Genomic DNA, 16,520 nt, shown 5'->3' on the forward strand with positions numbered 1-16,520 from the left:
ATGCGAATTTTTCCAGCACTGCGCATAATATCATGCTCACTAGCGCCATCTATTGAAAGAATTCCGAATCAAGAAGATCATCACATGGTAGCCATTGAACTACTGAACAACTTTGCTGAAAACACCATCTTTCTAAAAAATCGGGATCCTGAGATATTCGTGATTGAAATATTGCATGCTCACTAGCGCCATCTTGTGGCAGTTTTTCTTGTTAGGTAGCTTATCATATGTTAGTCCTTGACCTACTAAACAACTTTGTCGAAGACATCATCTTTCTAGGTAATCAGGATCTTGAGATATCGGTGTTTGAAAAATTAAATGCTCACTAGCACCATCTGGTGGCAGAATTTCGAAACAAGCAGCCTATCACATGTTTGCTCTTGACCTACTGAACAACTTTGCCGAAGACACCATCTTGCTAAAAATCTAGATCCTGAGATATTTGTGTACGAGATGTTGCATTGCGAAATGTCCACTACATCGGTTCCCCCGGGGCACAATCCGATGGCCACAGGAAGATGAGGATGTTTCCAAAGTGTTTTCTGTCCACTGACCAATCGGTACGGTTGGACTGAAGAAATTTGTTGAAGACATCCATATTCTATCTTGCCTAGCTTTGGATGTACAATCAAAATTGCTCCGCGTGTACTCAGTACACGATGCGACCGCTGGTGTAACTTTTTTTTGAGCGACTGACGGAAGGTTAATAGAGTTCCTGAACTAACTAAAACTTGTAAATTTACAGTGTTCATGCTGTACATCCTGCAATTCTTGCAACTACCCTACCTGGAGGCTTCGACGGGCTTCAAACAGCTGCAGAACGTCAATCGGTACGTCTACTGGACCGGGACGTTCCTGGTGGACTATCTGATCCACATCGTGATTTGCCTGGCGGTGTTCGGATTTGCTCTTGGTTTGGACCGAGAGCGACTCTTCAGCAGCGCCGAGCACTATCAGGTCTTGACGGTGCTGCTCTTGTACGGGATTGCCGCCCTACCGATGATCTACATAATCAGCCAGAGTGTGGACAAAATGGACACGGCCGTCACCGTCATGAGCTATCTGATGATCTTCGGAGTGTGCGGCGTGTTTCTGCTTTCGGACGGATACGATCGCATTCGGGAAAACGACGCCTTGATATTTCTGTTCCATCTGGTTCCGGAGTTCGGTTTGAAGCACTCGCTTCGAATAATCTACGAGAATCAGAAGCTGTCGAAGGTTCAGGCATTGCTAAGGGATAATTCAATCGAGATTCGCGCTTCAACGACCATTCCGCGGTTGGAACTGTACTACCAGTACTGTATGATGCCACTGCTCATGATCGTCCTAACTTTCATGCTCAACGAAGTGGTGGAGAACATGTACCGCAGGGATATGGTAGCGGACAAGAAGGTAAGAACAAGCATGACACTGCGGAAGCATCTCGGTTGCACGAAGCGGCAACGAAGGAAAGCATTGGCGATCGATCAACCCGATTCAAACTACGAAATGATGGATCCGGATGTGGATGACGACGTTGATGCCGAGTCCAAAATGGTGAACGAGATGGTTTCCAAGGATCCACCGGAATTTGCCTCGCATACCATTGCGGTGCATGGTTTGAGGAAGCGCTACCTCAGCTTGCCGGCAGTCAGAGGAGTGAGCTTTGCGGTGAAGCGTGGCGAATGCTTCGGGTTGTTAGGTAAGTTTCTATTTCTTAACGTACCTATACAAAATAATCAAGAACACCACCAAAATGATGTAATCCATAAGCTCTGGGTCTTCTATAATGCTCAACCGTGTCTTAGGCGGCGTCCACAAATTACCTAACGCTCTAGGGGAGGGGGGAAATAGGCGCAAGCGTTACGGCTCATACAAAAATTTAAAACTTTTCATACAAAAAAGCGTTACGGCTATCGATAAACATAGGAACCCCTTATGAAAATTCGCCACAAGGAATCGGGTTGAAATTCATAAATTTGCCTTATGAAACCGAAATTTGAAAACAAAAATAGTTTTCGCGGCAACCTGGAATCGAACCAAGGACCTTGCGATCGATAGGCTCGCACGTACACCCCGCGCCTATCGAAGCCTTGATGTGGAGTGATGCTAAAACGATATATAACGCGTTCGTATAGCGATAATCGTTCCATCTTTCATAAGGCAAAATGTATGAATTTCGATAGTCCAGTTCGCTGCGCGTACCATGATACCTTGATGGCTACAGCGTAGCGTCACGCCATTGCCGGGCGTATTGTAGAACTTCATCTTCGTCGGTCTTGGGCGAAACTTCTCCAGTTGCCCCGAACGTTTAGGGTCGCCAAGTCCTCTTCCACTGCGTACAGCCAGCGTATTCGTGGTCTAGCCGACCTCTACCTGGTTCCCTGCTGAATATTATTTTCGCAATTCTTTCTTCCGACATTCGCACTAAGTGACCAGCCCAATGAAGTATGCCGTATCTTACACGCTTGGTAATATTCGCATCTTTGTACACTTGATACAACTCGTGATTCATGCGTCTGCGCCACACACCATTTTCGAGTTTCCCACCAAGTATTGTCCGCAGCACTTTACGCTCGAAAACACCGAGAGCTTTCCGGTCCGACTCTTTCAACGTCCACGTTTCGTGCCCGTAGAGAGCCACCGGAAGAATCAATGTTTTATACAGGGCGAATCTTGTTTCCGTTTGTAAGCCGCGGGATCTAAGCTGGTTACGTAGTCCGTAAAAGGCCCTATTCGCAGTCGCGACACGTCTTTTCACTTCGCGGGAAACGTCGTTGTCACATGTTACAAGTTTTCCAAGGTAAACAAATTCTTCAACAACTTCAAACATATCCCCATCAAACACTACCTCAGCACCTACACCACCAAGCCTGGCTCTATCTACCTGCAACCATGTACTTCGTTGTGGTAGAATTAATGGTCAGGCCTATCCTCGCTGTCTCCCTCTTTAGAGGCACGAAGGCCTTTTCCACTGATCTGCGATCGATTCCAATTAGGTCTATTTCGTCCGCAAAGCAAAGGAGCATGTGCGATCTTGTGATAATAGTGCCATTTCTCGATTACTTTTTCAAATCGACGTAAGTAACTTTCATACAGTTTTGAGAAAACTAATTGAGAAGAATCACAACCTGTCTTCTAAAACTGTTTTAAAATGAATCAACTTTTTAACATTTTTTCGCCGTGTACATCGCACAAATATTGCATACAATCAGATCGCGTTCAAAAACTAGGTAGTTTCTATTATTTTCAACAAAAATAATTATAACAAAATGATAAGCCGTTTCATACAGTTACTTTCGACGTTTTTCTACCAGTGTAAAATCGGTTCAAGTAGTGTTTTGTTTTGATTCGTGGTTAAGTCACTTTGTCTCTCTATACAGCGGGGCGGCGAAAGTAGTGGTTAGGTTGCGAAAGTTGAAAATCTTACTTTCGTCGTTTTGTAAATCCGGAAATTAAACGTTTTAAAAGTGAAAAATCTAGTCGGGTAGGAGCGGAACATGTGGAATTTCGCCTGTGAAACACGTAGGATCAATAAAGTAAGTTTATTCACTTTTTTGACTTGAGACTATTTGAACAAGTTTTCGAGATTTCTCTGCACGCCAGATCTCCTAATTACACGCTCGAGTGCAATGTTGAACAGTAAATTCGAAAGTGCATCTCCCTGCTTCAACCCGTCTAACGTCACGAATGAGGTTGACATCTCGTCTGAGATCCGAACACTTGATTTCGAACCATCCAGCGTAGTACGTATCAGCCTAATTAGTTTCGCCGGAAAACCATGTTCATACATTATCTGCCACAGCTCATTTCTTTTCACTGAGTCGTACGCCGCCTTGAAATCAATAAACAGATGGTGAGTCTGCAAGTTATACTCCAGGAATTTATCTAGGATCATACACAAGCTAAACATCTGGTCCGTTGTCGAACGGCCCTCACGAAAACCAACTTGATATTTGCCGACGAAGGACTCCTCGAGCGGTCTCAGTCTGTTGAACAGGATGCGCGATAGAATTGTACGCCGAATTCAGCAGGGTAATTCCTCTATAATTGACACACTCCAATCTGTGCCTTTTCTTGTAGATAGGGCGTATGAGGCCATCCAACCAACCGGTGGGCAATTATTCGTCCTCCCATACCTTCAGAAATACTCGGTGGATCGACTGATAAAGCTGCTCACTTCCGTGTTTGAGAAGCTCGACCGGGATCTCGTCCTTCCCAGCAGCCTTACAGTTCATCAGCGCGCTGATAGCCTTTTAACCTCTCCTATGGTCGGTGGGTCCACAGTTTGATCGTCAACATCAATGTTCAACCTGTTCCTCGCTACATTTCGATTTTCACTGTTCAACAATAGCTGAAAGTGCTGCCTTCACCTGTCAGCCACCGTCGTTTTATCAGTCAGCAAATTCCCTTCTCGATCATTGCACATGACGGGCACTGGTACGTGACCGTTGCATAGAATCTTCGCATATCATTCCGGTTCATGCTTTCTTGAGCTTCAGCTACCACACTTTCTTCGTGCTGCCTTTTCTTTCTGCGGTGGATTCGCTTTTCTTCGGCTCTAGCTGCCCTGTATCGCTCTCCATTATGTCGGGTATCGGCCACAAGCATACGGCTTCTGGCGACATTCTTCAAGTCTGTCACTCTCTGGCACTCTTCATAAAACCAGTCGTTTCGTCTTCGTCGTTGACCAGTGCCAATCACTTCCCGCGCCGTTGTTGTCACAGCTTCGTGGATAGGGTCCCACAGGCTGTCGACATCTCCATCAACGTTGATTGAAGCGCAGCGTTCTGTTTGTTCTGGAACTCGTAACGCTGGATAACCGCGCTCGAACGAGATAATGATCCGAGTGGATATTAGGGCCTCGGAAGGTCCTGACATCCATGACATCTGAGAAATGTCGCCCATCAAGCAGCACGTGGTCTATTTGGGAGCAGGCATCGCCACTCGGGTTCCGGTAGGTGTGTTTGCGGATATTCTTTCGCGCGAAGTAGGTACTGCTGATTGCCATCCCTCTAGCAGCAGCGAAGGTTACTAGCTGCAGCCCATTATCATTGGTAACGGAATTTAGGCTCTCCGTTCCAATGACGGGTCGGAAGAAATCTTCTTTCCCGATCTGCGCATTTGCGTCGCCGATGATCAGGCTTATTGTTCGTTGGCGCATATATGCTGATCAGGCTTGAAAAACTTGCCCTTCGTTCTCAACACACAGATTCGGTCGCTTACCGTTTTCCACTGAATAATTCGCTCCATCTGCTTTCCAATCACTATGAAGCCAACTCCACGTTCTGCTCTGTCACCACCGCTGTAGTAGATGTGGTACTTGAATGGAGTGTTGGCGATGGGGTCCACCGCTCGGAATTCACGTTTTCCGGTTCTTGGCCAGCGTATTTTCTGGATAGCTGCCACGTTCACGCCGACATTCCACAGTTCACGAGCCAGAAGCCCAACACGCGTCGGTTCATTCAAAGTTCTCACATTCCAAAATCCAACTTTCCAATCATTGTCCTTTATTCGTTGCCGGGTCTGTTGCCGTACAATCAATCCGTTTGCTCTACTTTTGCCTTTCTTGGTTGGTGAAGTGTCTTCGATAGGCCACCTACCCAGGGTTGCGTTACCTACATCGTGCTAGAGGAGCTGCCTCCTCGGTGCTGACACGATACAGCATTGTCCGTCTGTTCCTTACATCATGACCACGGTCATAGCCATCACAACCTGGTTCTCTGGTTTTCAATAGTTTCAAGTTCTTTCGGACATGTTACTATGGTACTTACTAGTCCAATTGAAAATCAAGTTACTCAGGACTTCGAAAATATTCTCAATCAAGAGAACGTTTTCGAAAATGCCTGGGAGACTGATTTGGAAGAAGTGAGAACTATTATTAAAAAATTCAAAAATATGAAAGCTCCTGGCGATGATGGAATTTTCTACATCCTGATCAAGAAACTTTCAGAAACTTCAGCTTATCATTTTTAGTTGATATATTTAACAAATGTTTTCAATTAGCATATTTTCCTGACAAATGGAAAAATGCTAAGGTTGTTCCAATTTTAAAACCAGACAAAAATCCTGCAGAAGCTTCTAGCTATCGTCCAATCAATTTGCTTTCCTCCATCAGTAAACTTTTTGAAAAGGTCATTTTGAACAGAATGATGGCCCACATCAACGAAAATTCAATTTTTGCCGATGAACAGTTCGGATTCCGCCATGGACATTCGACTACTCATCAACTTTTACGTGTAACAAATTTGATCCGTTCCAACAAATCTGAAGGCTATTCCAGGGCTGTTAAAAAAACTTCAAAATAGTATCCGCGAAAATCGCGACTTCTGAAATTTAATCCGCGCCTGAAAGCACCAATACGCGCCAAAAAAAAATTTTGTTTTCGATTGTCACTGAAATCTTAAATCATGTCTCAAACAAACATGTACATATACAAAACTTTATGTCACAATACTCAATTATTTTTCCTAAAAAATATCTTAACATTGTTGTGAACACTTAAGTGTTTTAACAAATTTCTGTGTTTTATGATAATTGATGGACTTTTCTTTGGACCGTAATCTAGGGGAAAAAAATCACTATTTTATAACTTGCTGTTACATTATCGTTAGGAACAGAGATATTGTCAACCTCAATTCGGCAAAACCAGTACTTCGTTGATCTCTGCCAGTGTATGTAATTGATTTTTTAGGAAATAATATTAGAAGTATCATAAAACTAGCTTGTTTGTCAAAAACTGAAAATGACCCACTAGGGCGAAATTGATCATAATACAAAATAAAAATTTAACTCAGGTTTTTTTTTTAATTTTCGATCTAAATTGTTCGTTTTCTAAAATCGTTTCAAACACGTTTTAAATAATGATAATTTTTTTTTCGCGAATTTATGAATTTTGGTTTTTGTTTTTGATAAATTTAACTTTTGAACTTCTTTATCCTTTTATTTTTTCTTGAAGATTACTGATTTTTGGCAAAAATAAAAATTTAAATTTTTAACAGTACATTTTAAAACATTTTTTTTTCTAAAACATTTTTTATTTTACGTGTAATTAACAAAAACACAGGTTTGAAGGTGGTTTGAAGAAGCCTGGTGGTATGGCTCTTCTTCTGTGATAGGATGATTGTAGAAAAATATAAAAAGTACTTTTTTTTTTGAATTATACATTAAATAAGCTCCATGCATTTGTAGGTTATAAAAAATACAATTTTTAAAACTTTTTTCAAAAATACGGAAAAGTTTCAAAAGTCATAAAAAACTTTCCTCATATGCGCGTTACAGTTTAAAGTTTAATCCCAAAATAAAATCATTTTGATTTTCGAGCCACGAATATATATATACAAAATTCCAAAGTGTACCTGTCTAAAGGCGGCGTTGGGTGAGGGTTAAGAATAATTAATTTCCTTATATACTAAATTGGGGTCTAAACATCCAGCATCCTAGGAAGCTATTGCATTTTGGTACCCTTGTTTTTTTTTTCTATCTTTATTAACGAGATTTTTAGCCATGGGCTAGTTCATCTCGGGACCAACGGCTTTACTTCCCTTCCGAAGGAAGTCGTCACTGAAATTTGGATGGGGATGGGATTCGATCCCAGGTCCTCGGCGTGAGAGGCGTGTGTTCTAACCACTACACCAGGTCCGTCCCCAATCAAATTCGCCAAGTAATCAATTTGACCCTGGATTACGGTAATATTTCCTTAGTCCGTCAGTAATACAGTACATTAGATTATACATTTAAAACTATTTAGAAATTCCATACAAGATGCCGAACTTTCTAGGTCCAGATCTGAGCAATCCTTCTAAGCAATTGAGCAATTCATCCCAATAACCATTCCAACTGAGATGCAGAGGTATACTCGGTTTCTAGTAACAATAGTTGTCTAACTAACATTCTTTCCCTTCCCCGATGACAAGGACGTGGCCTCCGCCATTATTAACTAGGGTGCCGGTGCCATTAGTGGACTACCTAAGCTATAAAAAAATCATAACAAAATAACGAAAAGCCCAAACAGAGATCTTTTGGCGTTAACAGAAAGATTTCAACCTTTACTATATGGGAAAAATATATAAAGAGTGATAAAACTGATTTTTTAACATAAAATCGCTTGAGCCACTATTGGTACACGTGTTCCAGTAGTTGCGCTAGTGCTCCAGTAGTAGACGTTCGGGAATGATACAAGGAATTTTAAACAAAATGGTAAATTTATACATAGGTTTAACATTTTTCCCTCGGAACAGCAATTAATATCTTTCGAATGAAGCACAAAGATCATCTCTAGGGCTTTTCTTCATTTTTATACATCCATTTTAAAAACTGCTTCCAACCGTTGATCCACTACTGGAACACGACGGCTACTATTGGTGCAAGGGAGCCAATTTTTTACGTAAACTTAATTATTTATATGACTTTTTAATAAGATAAAAAGCTGAAATTTGACAAATCGACTAAACTAGAGGCGATCTATCCATCAAAATTAGCACAAGTCGTTTTTATCGAAAAATGTACGTTTTATTCCATAGTCCAATCTACTGGTACATTACAACCATTGGTACCGGCACCCTATTAAATTATAAGCTCTCGGTTTGTGCACATTGAGAATTGTAGAATTCAAAATTGTTAAACAGACATTTTTTTCGATATTGTATCTAGATCAAATCATGTCAAATCATAGATGAGACGTCATCATTTAAACTTCAAAAGCAGTTCTCCTGAAAGCTGAAACTTATTCTATTGTGTTCACTGTGTTTCAGTTGGAGAATTGAATATAGTGAACACATTTCATGTAAAATTCTTGACTTTTAACGGAAACACTGCTTTAGAAAATTCTCAACTCAATGACGGATTCTGCTTCCTTAATATTCCAAATGTTTCAAATTATTGAAGGAAAACAAATAAATACCTGCAAAAACTGATAACAGCAAAACTGGGCACCTAGTGACTATACTATGAAGAGCACTTTACAGCACTCAATGAGAAGGCGAGAGTTTACATTTTTGAATATACATTTTCCTAATGATGTAATGCACAATTGTTCGTATCAAAATAATTTTGTTGTTGATTTTCCTGGCATGATTGGGGAAATCCGCGAAAATTGCGACAGAATTATATTGACTCGCGATTTTCGCGCCCGGCCCACCAAATCCGCTACAAATCCGCGAAAATCGCGAAATTCGCGAGAATCGCGAAATCGCGACTGTTGTAACAGCCCTGACTATTCTACTGGTCTTGCTCTTCTAGACATAGAAAAAGCATTTGACAGTGTTTGGCATGAAGGTTTGATTGTAAAATTAAAAAACTAATTTTCCAACATACATTGTTAGAATAATTCAAAGTTATCTGTCAAATCGTACACTTCAGGGGGTCTACCCCGTTTGGCATAATGCCGTATGGCATAATGCCGTTTGGCATAATAGCTGTTTGGCATAATGCCATTTGGCATAACGGTCGTTTGGCATAATTGTGAAAAACATTCAATTTGATCAAATTCCTTCCATTAAGCAAAGGAGTGTGTATTAACTGCTCACGATCGTACATTTCGTTGTCAGTTAGGGATAGAACATACTTCTAATCATCATTTTTCAAGGAAACCAATATCCAATAAAGCTCTTTTGGAATTGCATCATACATGACTTCCGGGGTCATTAACTCCAGGATATTATTGCGCATCTTTAACAAAAATATATCCAACGCCTAAGTTATTCGATGTCATTTGAAAAAAATAAGGAACATGGAATTTTATGGTACGGCATATTACTGTACCACTGCAGTATCTTCCTTTTTCAAATTATGCCAAACGACCATTATGCCAAACGACTTTATGCCAAACGACTGTATGCCAAATGGCATTATGCCAAACGGGGTAGACCCACTTCAGGTTAATTATCAGAACTCCAGGTCTGAAAGACTTCCTGAAAGAGCTGGTTTTCCCCAAGGCAGCATTTTGGGACCAATATTATACAATATTTTCCCATCTGACTTACCTGAGTTACCTCAGGGATGTCAAAAATCCCTGTTTGCGGATGACACAGGCCTCTCCGCCAAAGGACGAAGCTTGCGTGTCATCTGCTTGGATATTTTTTCTTCATACTTGCAGAAATGGAAGATTTCTCCTAATACTTCCAAAACTCAACTTATAATATTCCCACATAAACCAAAAGCTCTTTATTTGAAACCTTCAAGTAGACAAGTTGTCACAATGAGAGGGGTTCCAATAAATTGGTCAGATGAAGTAAAGTATCTAGGGCTCATGCTAGATAAGAATTTAACTTTCGAAAATCACATTGAGGGCATTCAAGCCAAATGTAACAAATATGTAAAATGTCTCAATCCACTTATTAATAGAAAATCAAAACTTTGTCTTACGAACAAGCTTTTGATATTCAAACAAATTTTCAGGCCAGCCATATTGTATGCTGTATCAATATGGACTAGCTGTTGTAATACCAGCTCTGCAGAGAATTAAAAATGAAAATTTTGAAAATGATTCTGAGGCTTCCTCCCTGGTATAGTACCAATGAGTTACATAGAATATCCAATGTTGAAACATTGGAACATATGTCAAATAAAATAATTAAACATTTCAGGCAAAAATCGTTACAATCTTCTATTGCCACGATTAATGCGTTATATGTTTAGGTTAAGTTAGGTTAAGTATATTCAAAGCGTTTTTTTTCTCTTATAAGCAGGTGAAATCAACTCACCTGTAAAAAATCTGAACTGCTACGGCAAATGAAATGTAATATGTTGTTAACAAAATGTTAATGAAATCTTAAATTTGTTTTACCAAATTAGGATGATAGTGTTGTCTAATAACACAGAACACCTAGATATAAGAAATGAATGTAATGTTTGGAATGATACTAATAAAAAAATTGAAAAAAAAGGGTTAGATAGGAGCCCCGACTGTACCTCATCACAACTTTATTTGAATCTTTTTTCCAGGAATGAACGGCGCCGGTAAAACCAGTACCTTCCAGATGATCACACGCAACCTTCCGATCACGGATGGCACCATCTACCTGAACGAACGGGACGTGAGGCAATCCGGCGAGCGGGAATACCGGTCCCAGTTCGGCTACTGTCCCCAGGGCGATGCGCTGCTCGATTTCATGACACCCCACGAGCTGATCCGGTACTGCGCTATGGTGAAAAACCTGCAGCACATCGACGATCTCATCAATCTGTGGCTAACGGATCTGGACATTCTGCCGTTTGCCCACAGCCGGATCAACGAGTGCTCCGGAGGTACCAAACGGAAGGTGAACACCATTCTGGCCATGCTGGGCAACCCGTCGATCGTGTTCCTGGACGAACCCACAACCGGTGTCGATCCCAAGTCACGCCACTTCGTGTGGAGCCGGATAAAGGCGTTGCAACGGGCGGATCAAACCATCATACTGACCTCGCACAGTATGGACGAGTGCGAAGAGCTGTGCAATCGGCTATCGATAATGGTGGATGGTCGTTTGAGGTGCATAGGGTTCATCCAGCGGCTGAAGGAGAAGTACGGTAAAGGGTTCAACCTGTTGCTCAAATTGAACGACGGCCAGACCGAACGAGGATGCGAACTGGTAGCGGAAGTGAGACAACGCTTCGGGTGCGATTTGAAGGAAGAGCATGATGTAAGTGTTGGAAACTTAATCGATTCAAAGTTCCAGAAGTTCAAACTAATCCTCCCATTCCAGGGCATGCTGAAATTCCTTGTGCCGGAGCAGGTCCCACTTTCTCAGCTTTTCGGTCAGATGAATGCGCTCAAGGTCGAGTTTAACGGGCTGATCAACAGCTTTTCCATCAACGAAACATCACTGGAGGATATATTCCTCAACTTTAGGCCCGCTTTGTCATCTTCCGCCCTCTGTCGCCAGTCCAATGGAGTGGTTACAGTGTGAAGCATTTTTCGTTCGCAAAGTGTGATATAGTTGCCCTTCATCAGCACCAAATGTTTTGTTTTGTGTAATTGGCAGCATTCCTACGCGCACCCGCACATGTGTAAATGAATCTCATTTTTCTATAACGGTTTTATCGATAAAGTATAAAAAACGATGATTGTAACTAACTTAAGTGCTTCAGATACGTATGTATATTTTTTAAGTTGTAAATGTATCGCAAAAAACAATAAGTGCCGTATCAATTTTCATATCCCAAAAACCCTGCATAAAAGCTCGTAAATCCGCCACTGGAAGGTCCATGTTTCACGTTTGTTTTATTTATCTCGTTAATTTCGAAGGTTCTGGCGCCATTCATAACAGTGTCGATATCATTTCAATCGTGCTTATTCTGCGCGGCGTGTGAGTCGAAACGAGTCGCTCTCACGGCGAGTGACGTGAGACGACTAATGTTATTCAAATGGGAGCGAGTCGACAATTGTCACCTCATTCGACTCGTGTCACCTCACACGCCGCGCAGAATAGGCACGAATGATTTACATTTTCTATTTACATTTAATAATTTGTAATTATTACTAAAAATCTATTCTAGCCGCACTACGATGAACATCTGAATGGCGCGAGGACAGAACACCAAGATGACAGGAGACATATGGGTTTATTCTACAGGTGGCGTGAGGTGAGAATTTTCGGTCTCGTATAGCAAGGTGACAATACTCGATCCGAGTGAAGTAACTCTCCATTTGATTTACACGGCGAGTCGAGAATTGTCACCACGCTATACGACACCGACAATTCTTACCTCACGCCACTCGTAGAATAAACACAATAGCTATATCGGTATGGTGGATGAGAGCGATGTGCCGACTGCCATGGCCCATTCACAAATTTCATAAAGCTGAATGGGGTGGTTGAGTGTCTTCGTGATATTACAGCTTATACAAAATTTGTAGAATATCCATACAAAATGCGTTACGAAGGGGTGGGTGGGTGTCCAAAATGGTCATTTTATGAAACATACTGGAAAAGACAATAAAACTACTATAAAAGATTATATTGGATCGAAACTTATTAAGATGGGCTACATGTCTGCAACCCTTGATAAAGACCTAATACAGAGTGCCGAAACTCCGGGCAAAACAATATTCTCTGATCTCCCAAAACTGCGAATGCCACAAAATTACAGTAAGGTATACCGTGGACGTACCATATTTGACGCGGTTAAGAAAAATCTAAATTCAAACATTTGTCAAATCGTCAAAATATGTCCTATTTTGTTAAAATTTGAAGCTATGCTAGCTCAACTATTATAGAATTAGGGAAAAATCAGTAAAAATATGTTGAACGTTTTTTTCTTCATGATTCAATGGCTTTTTGTGGAAAACATTTGGTTCCTTAATTGACGCATCAATTCTTCAATGTGCCTAATTTGACGCACTATGTTCCTTATTTGACGCACTAAAAATAATTGCTATAGTTTACAATAGGGTAGATGTACCAATAGTGGAGGTAATAAGCACTATTGAACTTCATTTAACCGCCTAAATTCAAGAAGCGAAATTAATGTACATGTTTTATGTTGTAACGGGAAGTAACGACCATTGAGTTAATGATAAATATGATTTCATCGCAGTAATCCACGGCATGTCAGGGAAATAAAATACCTCCACTATTGGTACACTGTTCCTTTAGTTGCGGTATATTTTTAATTTGTGTTCTCTTATGGGATCCTCCACTATTGGTACAAGCAAGAACAGTTTTAGCAGTTTTAGTGATATTCCATCAGTTTCAAAGCAATTTGAACACTCTTTTCATCTATTACGTGTATCAACAAGCCAATACGTCGATTGGCAGTGTCGGTTCTGTGGATAATGTAATAAAATCAGTGAAAACGGCACTACCGCACAGAACACCCACAGCTAAGGGAACACTTACCCTATACAAGAGTTTTAGTATTCAATACCGTAAAACGGGGCGAATAGAAAAAGTGGGGCGAATAGAAACAAAGCGACCTTCAGTTAAAAATGTGAATATCATGTAATGATAACCTTTAAAAACTTACTGAAATACTTTTTGTCCCATTAGTTTAATAGCAACAGAGTACCGCTAGACTATTTTCAAATTAAAAATTTTGCTACATTTCTCATTACAAAATTGAGAAGAAAATATTGAAATCTCAATCATTTTTGATAGCTTGAAACATCCGCCATTTTTGCTGATTTCAAAAATAATCGAAAATTGAACTTAATTTTAAAATTTTTATTTTTTTCTTCACTAAGTAAATACATGTTGATATTTCTTCTAGATGCACTTAAAAATGTGTTTATTTTTCCATTAAAATTAAAAAAGTATTGATATTTACTGAACAGTGTTTCTATTCGCCCCATTGCGGGGTGAATAGAAACATACAACATTTTCATAAATCTTTGTACGATATAATTTTTATTTTTTAACAGCAATTGGGGTCTTAGCAAGGGAAGACGCGACCCATATTTAAGGCTCTTAAAATTGGTTTTTATCCGCACGGTTTAAGTTGTACTCATTCAAACATGTCGGAAAGTGTTTAAATTCGCCCCATTTTACGGTAGTTCAATTAATTGATAAAAGCGCTTTAGAGTGAACATAAAAGTTAGAACTTTTGGAAAAAATTTTGAATGACGTAATCCGGTAGTACTTTTGCTGTGCGTTCAGTTAAAGTGTAGAAAATGATACCAGCGGTTGAGTTCAATCCATAGTCAAGCATTTTTGTTTAGATTAATGCATTTTCGTCGTGATATCAATCTAGGGAAAAGTTTGAAAACTACGTTGCGCTGTAACAGGGAAGAAAATTGCTTAAAAAGAAAAATTGGTCGAAAACTAGAACGAAAACAAACGGTTCCATAAATAACCGTTTGAGAATCTTCAATATTTATAACACGTAAACTACGCCTACTTGTCCCATGTTCTATGTAAACCTTATGTACCGTTGGACAAATATGCGTAGAACCAACGGCAGTGTGGGCCTCGAAAACAATCGAGAACCATATTTGGGGCCATCCATTAGGTACGTCATGTTATTAGGAGGAAGAAGGTGTTCTGCAAGCTGTGACGAATCATACACATTTTATGAAGGTTCCATATAAAAAGTGTGACGTAGGGCGGATGGGCGGGGTTGTTGTAGAAAATGGTACGTTTTTGTGACACGTATCTTATGGACAATTGTAACAATAGGGGGTATTGTAAAAAAATACTAAACTGACCATTGAATCAACACCTCACCTCCTGACGTGATTTATTGAAGCTTCCTTAAAACATTACGGAACGTCCATCAACCGCGCTAAATTTTACCATTTTTAATCCCTCTTCACCTTCGCTACATTTCTTGTATGGAAAGGGCGAATATTTTGAATGAATCGTTGCGTTTCCCTGAACCCCCTCTTCACCCTAATAACGTTACAATAACGTTACGTAATACAGTCGACTCTCCATAACTCGATATTCTATAACTCGATATACTTTATAACTAGATGGATTTTTCGGTCCCTTCAAATTCCCATTCTTCGTGCTCTTCGTAAGTCGATATTTCTATAACTCGATATCTCCATTAGTCGATGTCACGTAAGAGGAAAATTTCCCTCCATAACTCGATATCCATTTTAAAATCCTTCTTATACGCGAAAACTTGGACTAATGAGCAATTCTCGCTGAAACCAGGCCGCCATCGGCACCTAGCTTTTATAGCCTATCTTACGCAATTTTTCCTCAGCTTTCTGATGGTGATCTCAGAATTCAAAACTAGCGGTGCGCTAATGGTGAAAAATCGATTTTTCTAACAAAATTCAAGATGGCGGCCAAATTCAAAATGGCCGCCAAAATTTTTTCAAGTTTGAATGAAAGCTATATCCTTTCTCTATACGATGCCACTAAGTTTGCTATGTGTTCCAAGCGAAATATGAGACATATCCCGTGAAGAAATACCCAAGATTTATCAAAAAATGGGCTTTTTCGCAAACTGTTCAGCTAGCTGGCGTACGAGGGGTCCACCAATTTGAGAAAACAGAAAGGACCACCCTTAAGTTTTATCGAAAACTAGCGATCAATGACATAAAATTGGAATTCTAACGATGGGTGCCGATGGCGGCCTGGTTTCAGCGAGAATTGCTCAATTCTTGTTTGGAAGTGATGAAATACTTGCAAGTTGTAATAAATGTTTAAGAACATGAAATTTAAAAAAAAATTATTGTAAGTAAAAATAATAGATTTTTCGAACATTTTGCAAAAAGTTTTCAAATAATTGCTTGTAAAATAATATCAACAAAATATTATTGCTTTCTTTGAGAAGTAATCATATATGTATTGGAAATACAGAAATTTGTTTCTTCGATTTTGGGATTTTTTGCGTTGGTATATTCTATAACTCGATAATTCTATAAGTCGATGGTCCCTTGAATGGAGAGTCGACTGTATATGGTCCTTTACATGCGATTACATAAAGCATTGGGTTGTTTAGCGGACGGATTTTTTGAATGCAAGCACTATTTCTTTTCCTATTATCGATCCAACAAAACATACTGAACAAAATAGCAAATAATAAGGAACATTGTGTGCCTAACTTGACGCACAAGATTTTCATACAAAAATATGTCTTAAAGCTTAAAAATAGAAAAAATTCGA

General features: G+C 40.0%; 1 protein-coding gene across 2 annotated transcripts in view; it reads left to right on the plus strand.

Moving 5' to 3' along the window:
- LOC5565019 (ATP-binding cassette sub-family A member 1) overlaps positions 1-12,100 on the plus strand; it is a 60,786-nt gene extending 48,686 nt beyond the window's left edge. For both annotated transcript variants that reach the window (XM_021853017.1, XM_021853018.1), the window contains exons 5-7: positions 746-1,681; positions 10,924-11,603; positions 11,667-12,100. In XM_021853017.1, coding sequence (XP_021708709.1) covers positions 746-1,681; positions 10,924-11,603; positions 11,667-11,870 — 1,820 coding nt within the window. In that variant the 3' untranslated portion in view covers positions 11,871-12,100. The remainder of the gene's footprint in view (positions 1-745; positions 1,682-10,923; positions 11,604-11,666) is intronic.
- The last annotated feature ends 4,420 nt before the right edge of the window (positions 12,101-16,520 follow it).

The sequence above is a fragment of the Aedes aegypti genome, chromosome 3 (assembly GCF_002204515.2).
Source record: "Aedes aegypti strain LVP_AGWG chromosome 3, AaegL5.0 Primary Assembly, whole genome shotgun sequence".
Classification (NCBI taxonomy): Eukaryota; Metazoa; Arthropoda; class Insecta; order Diptera; family Culicidae; genus Aedes; species Aedes aegypti.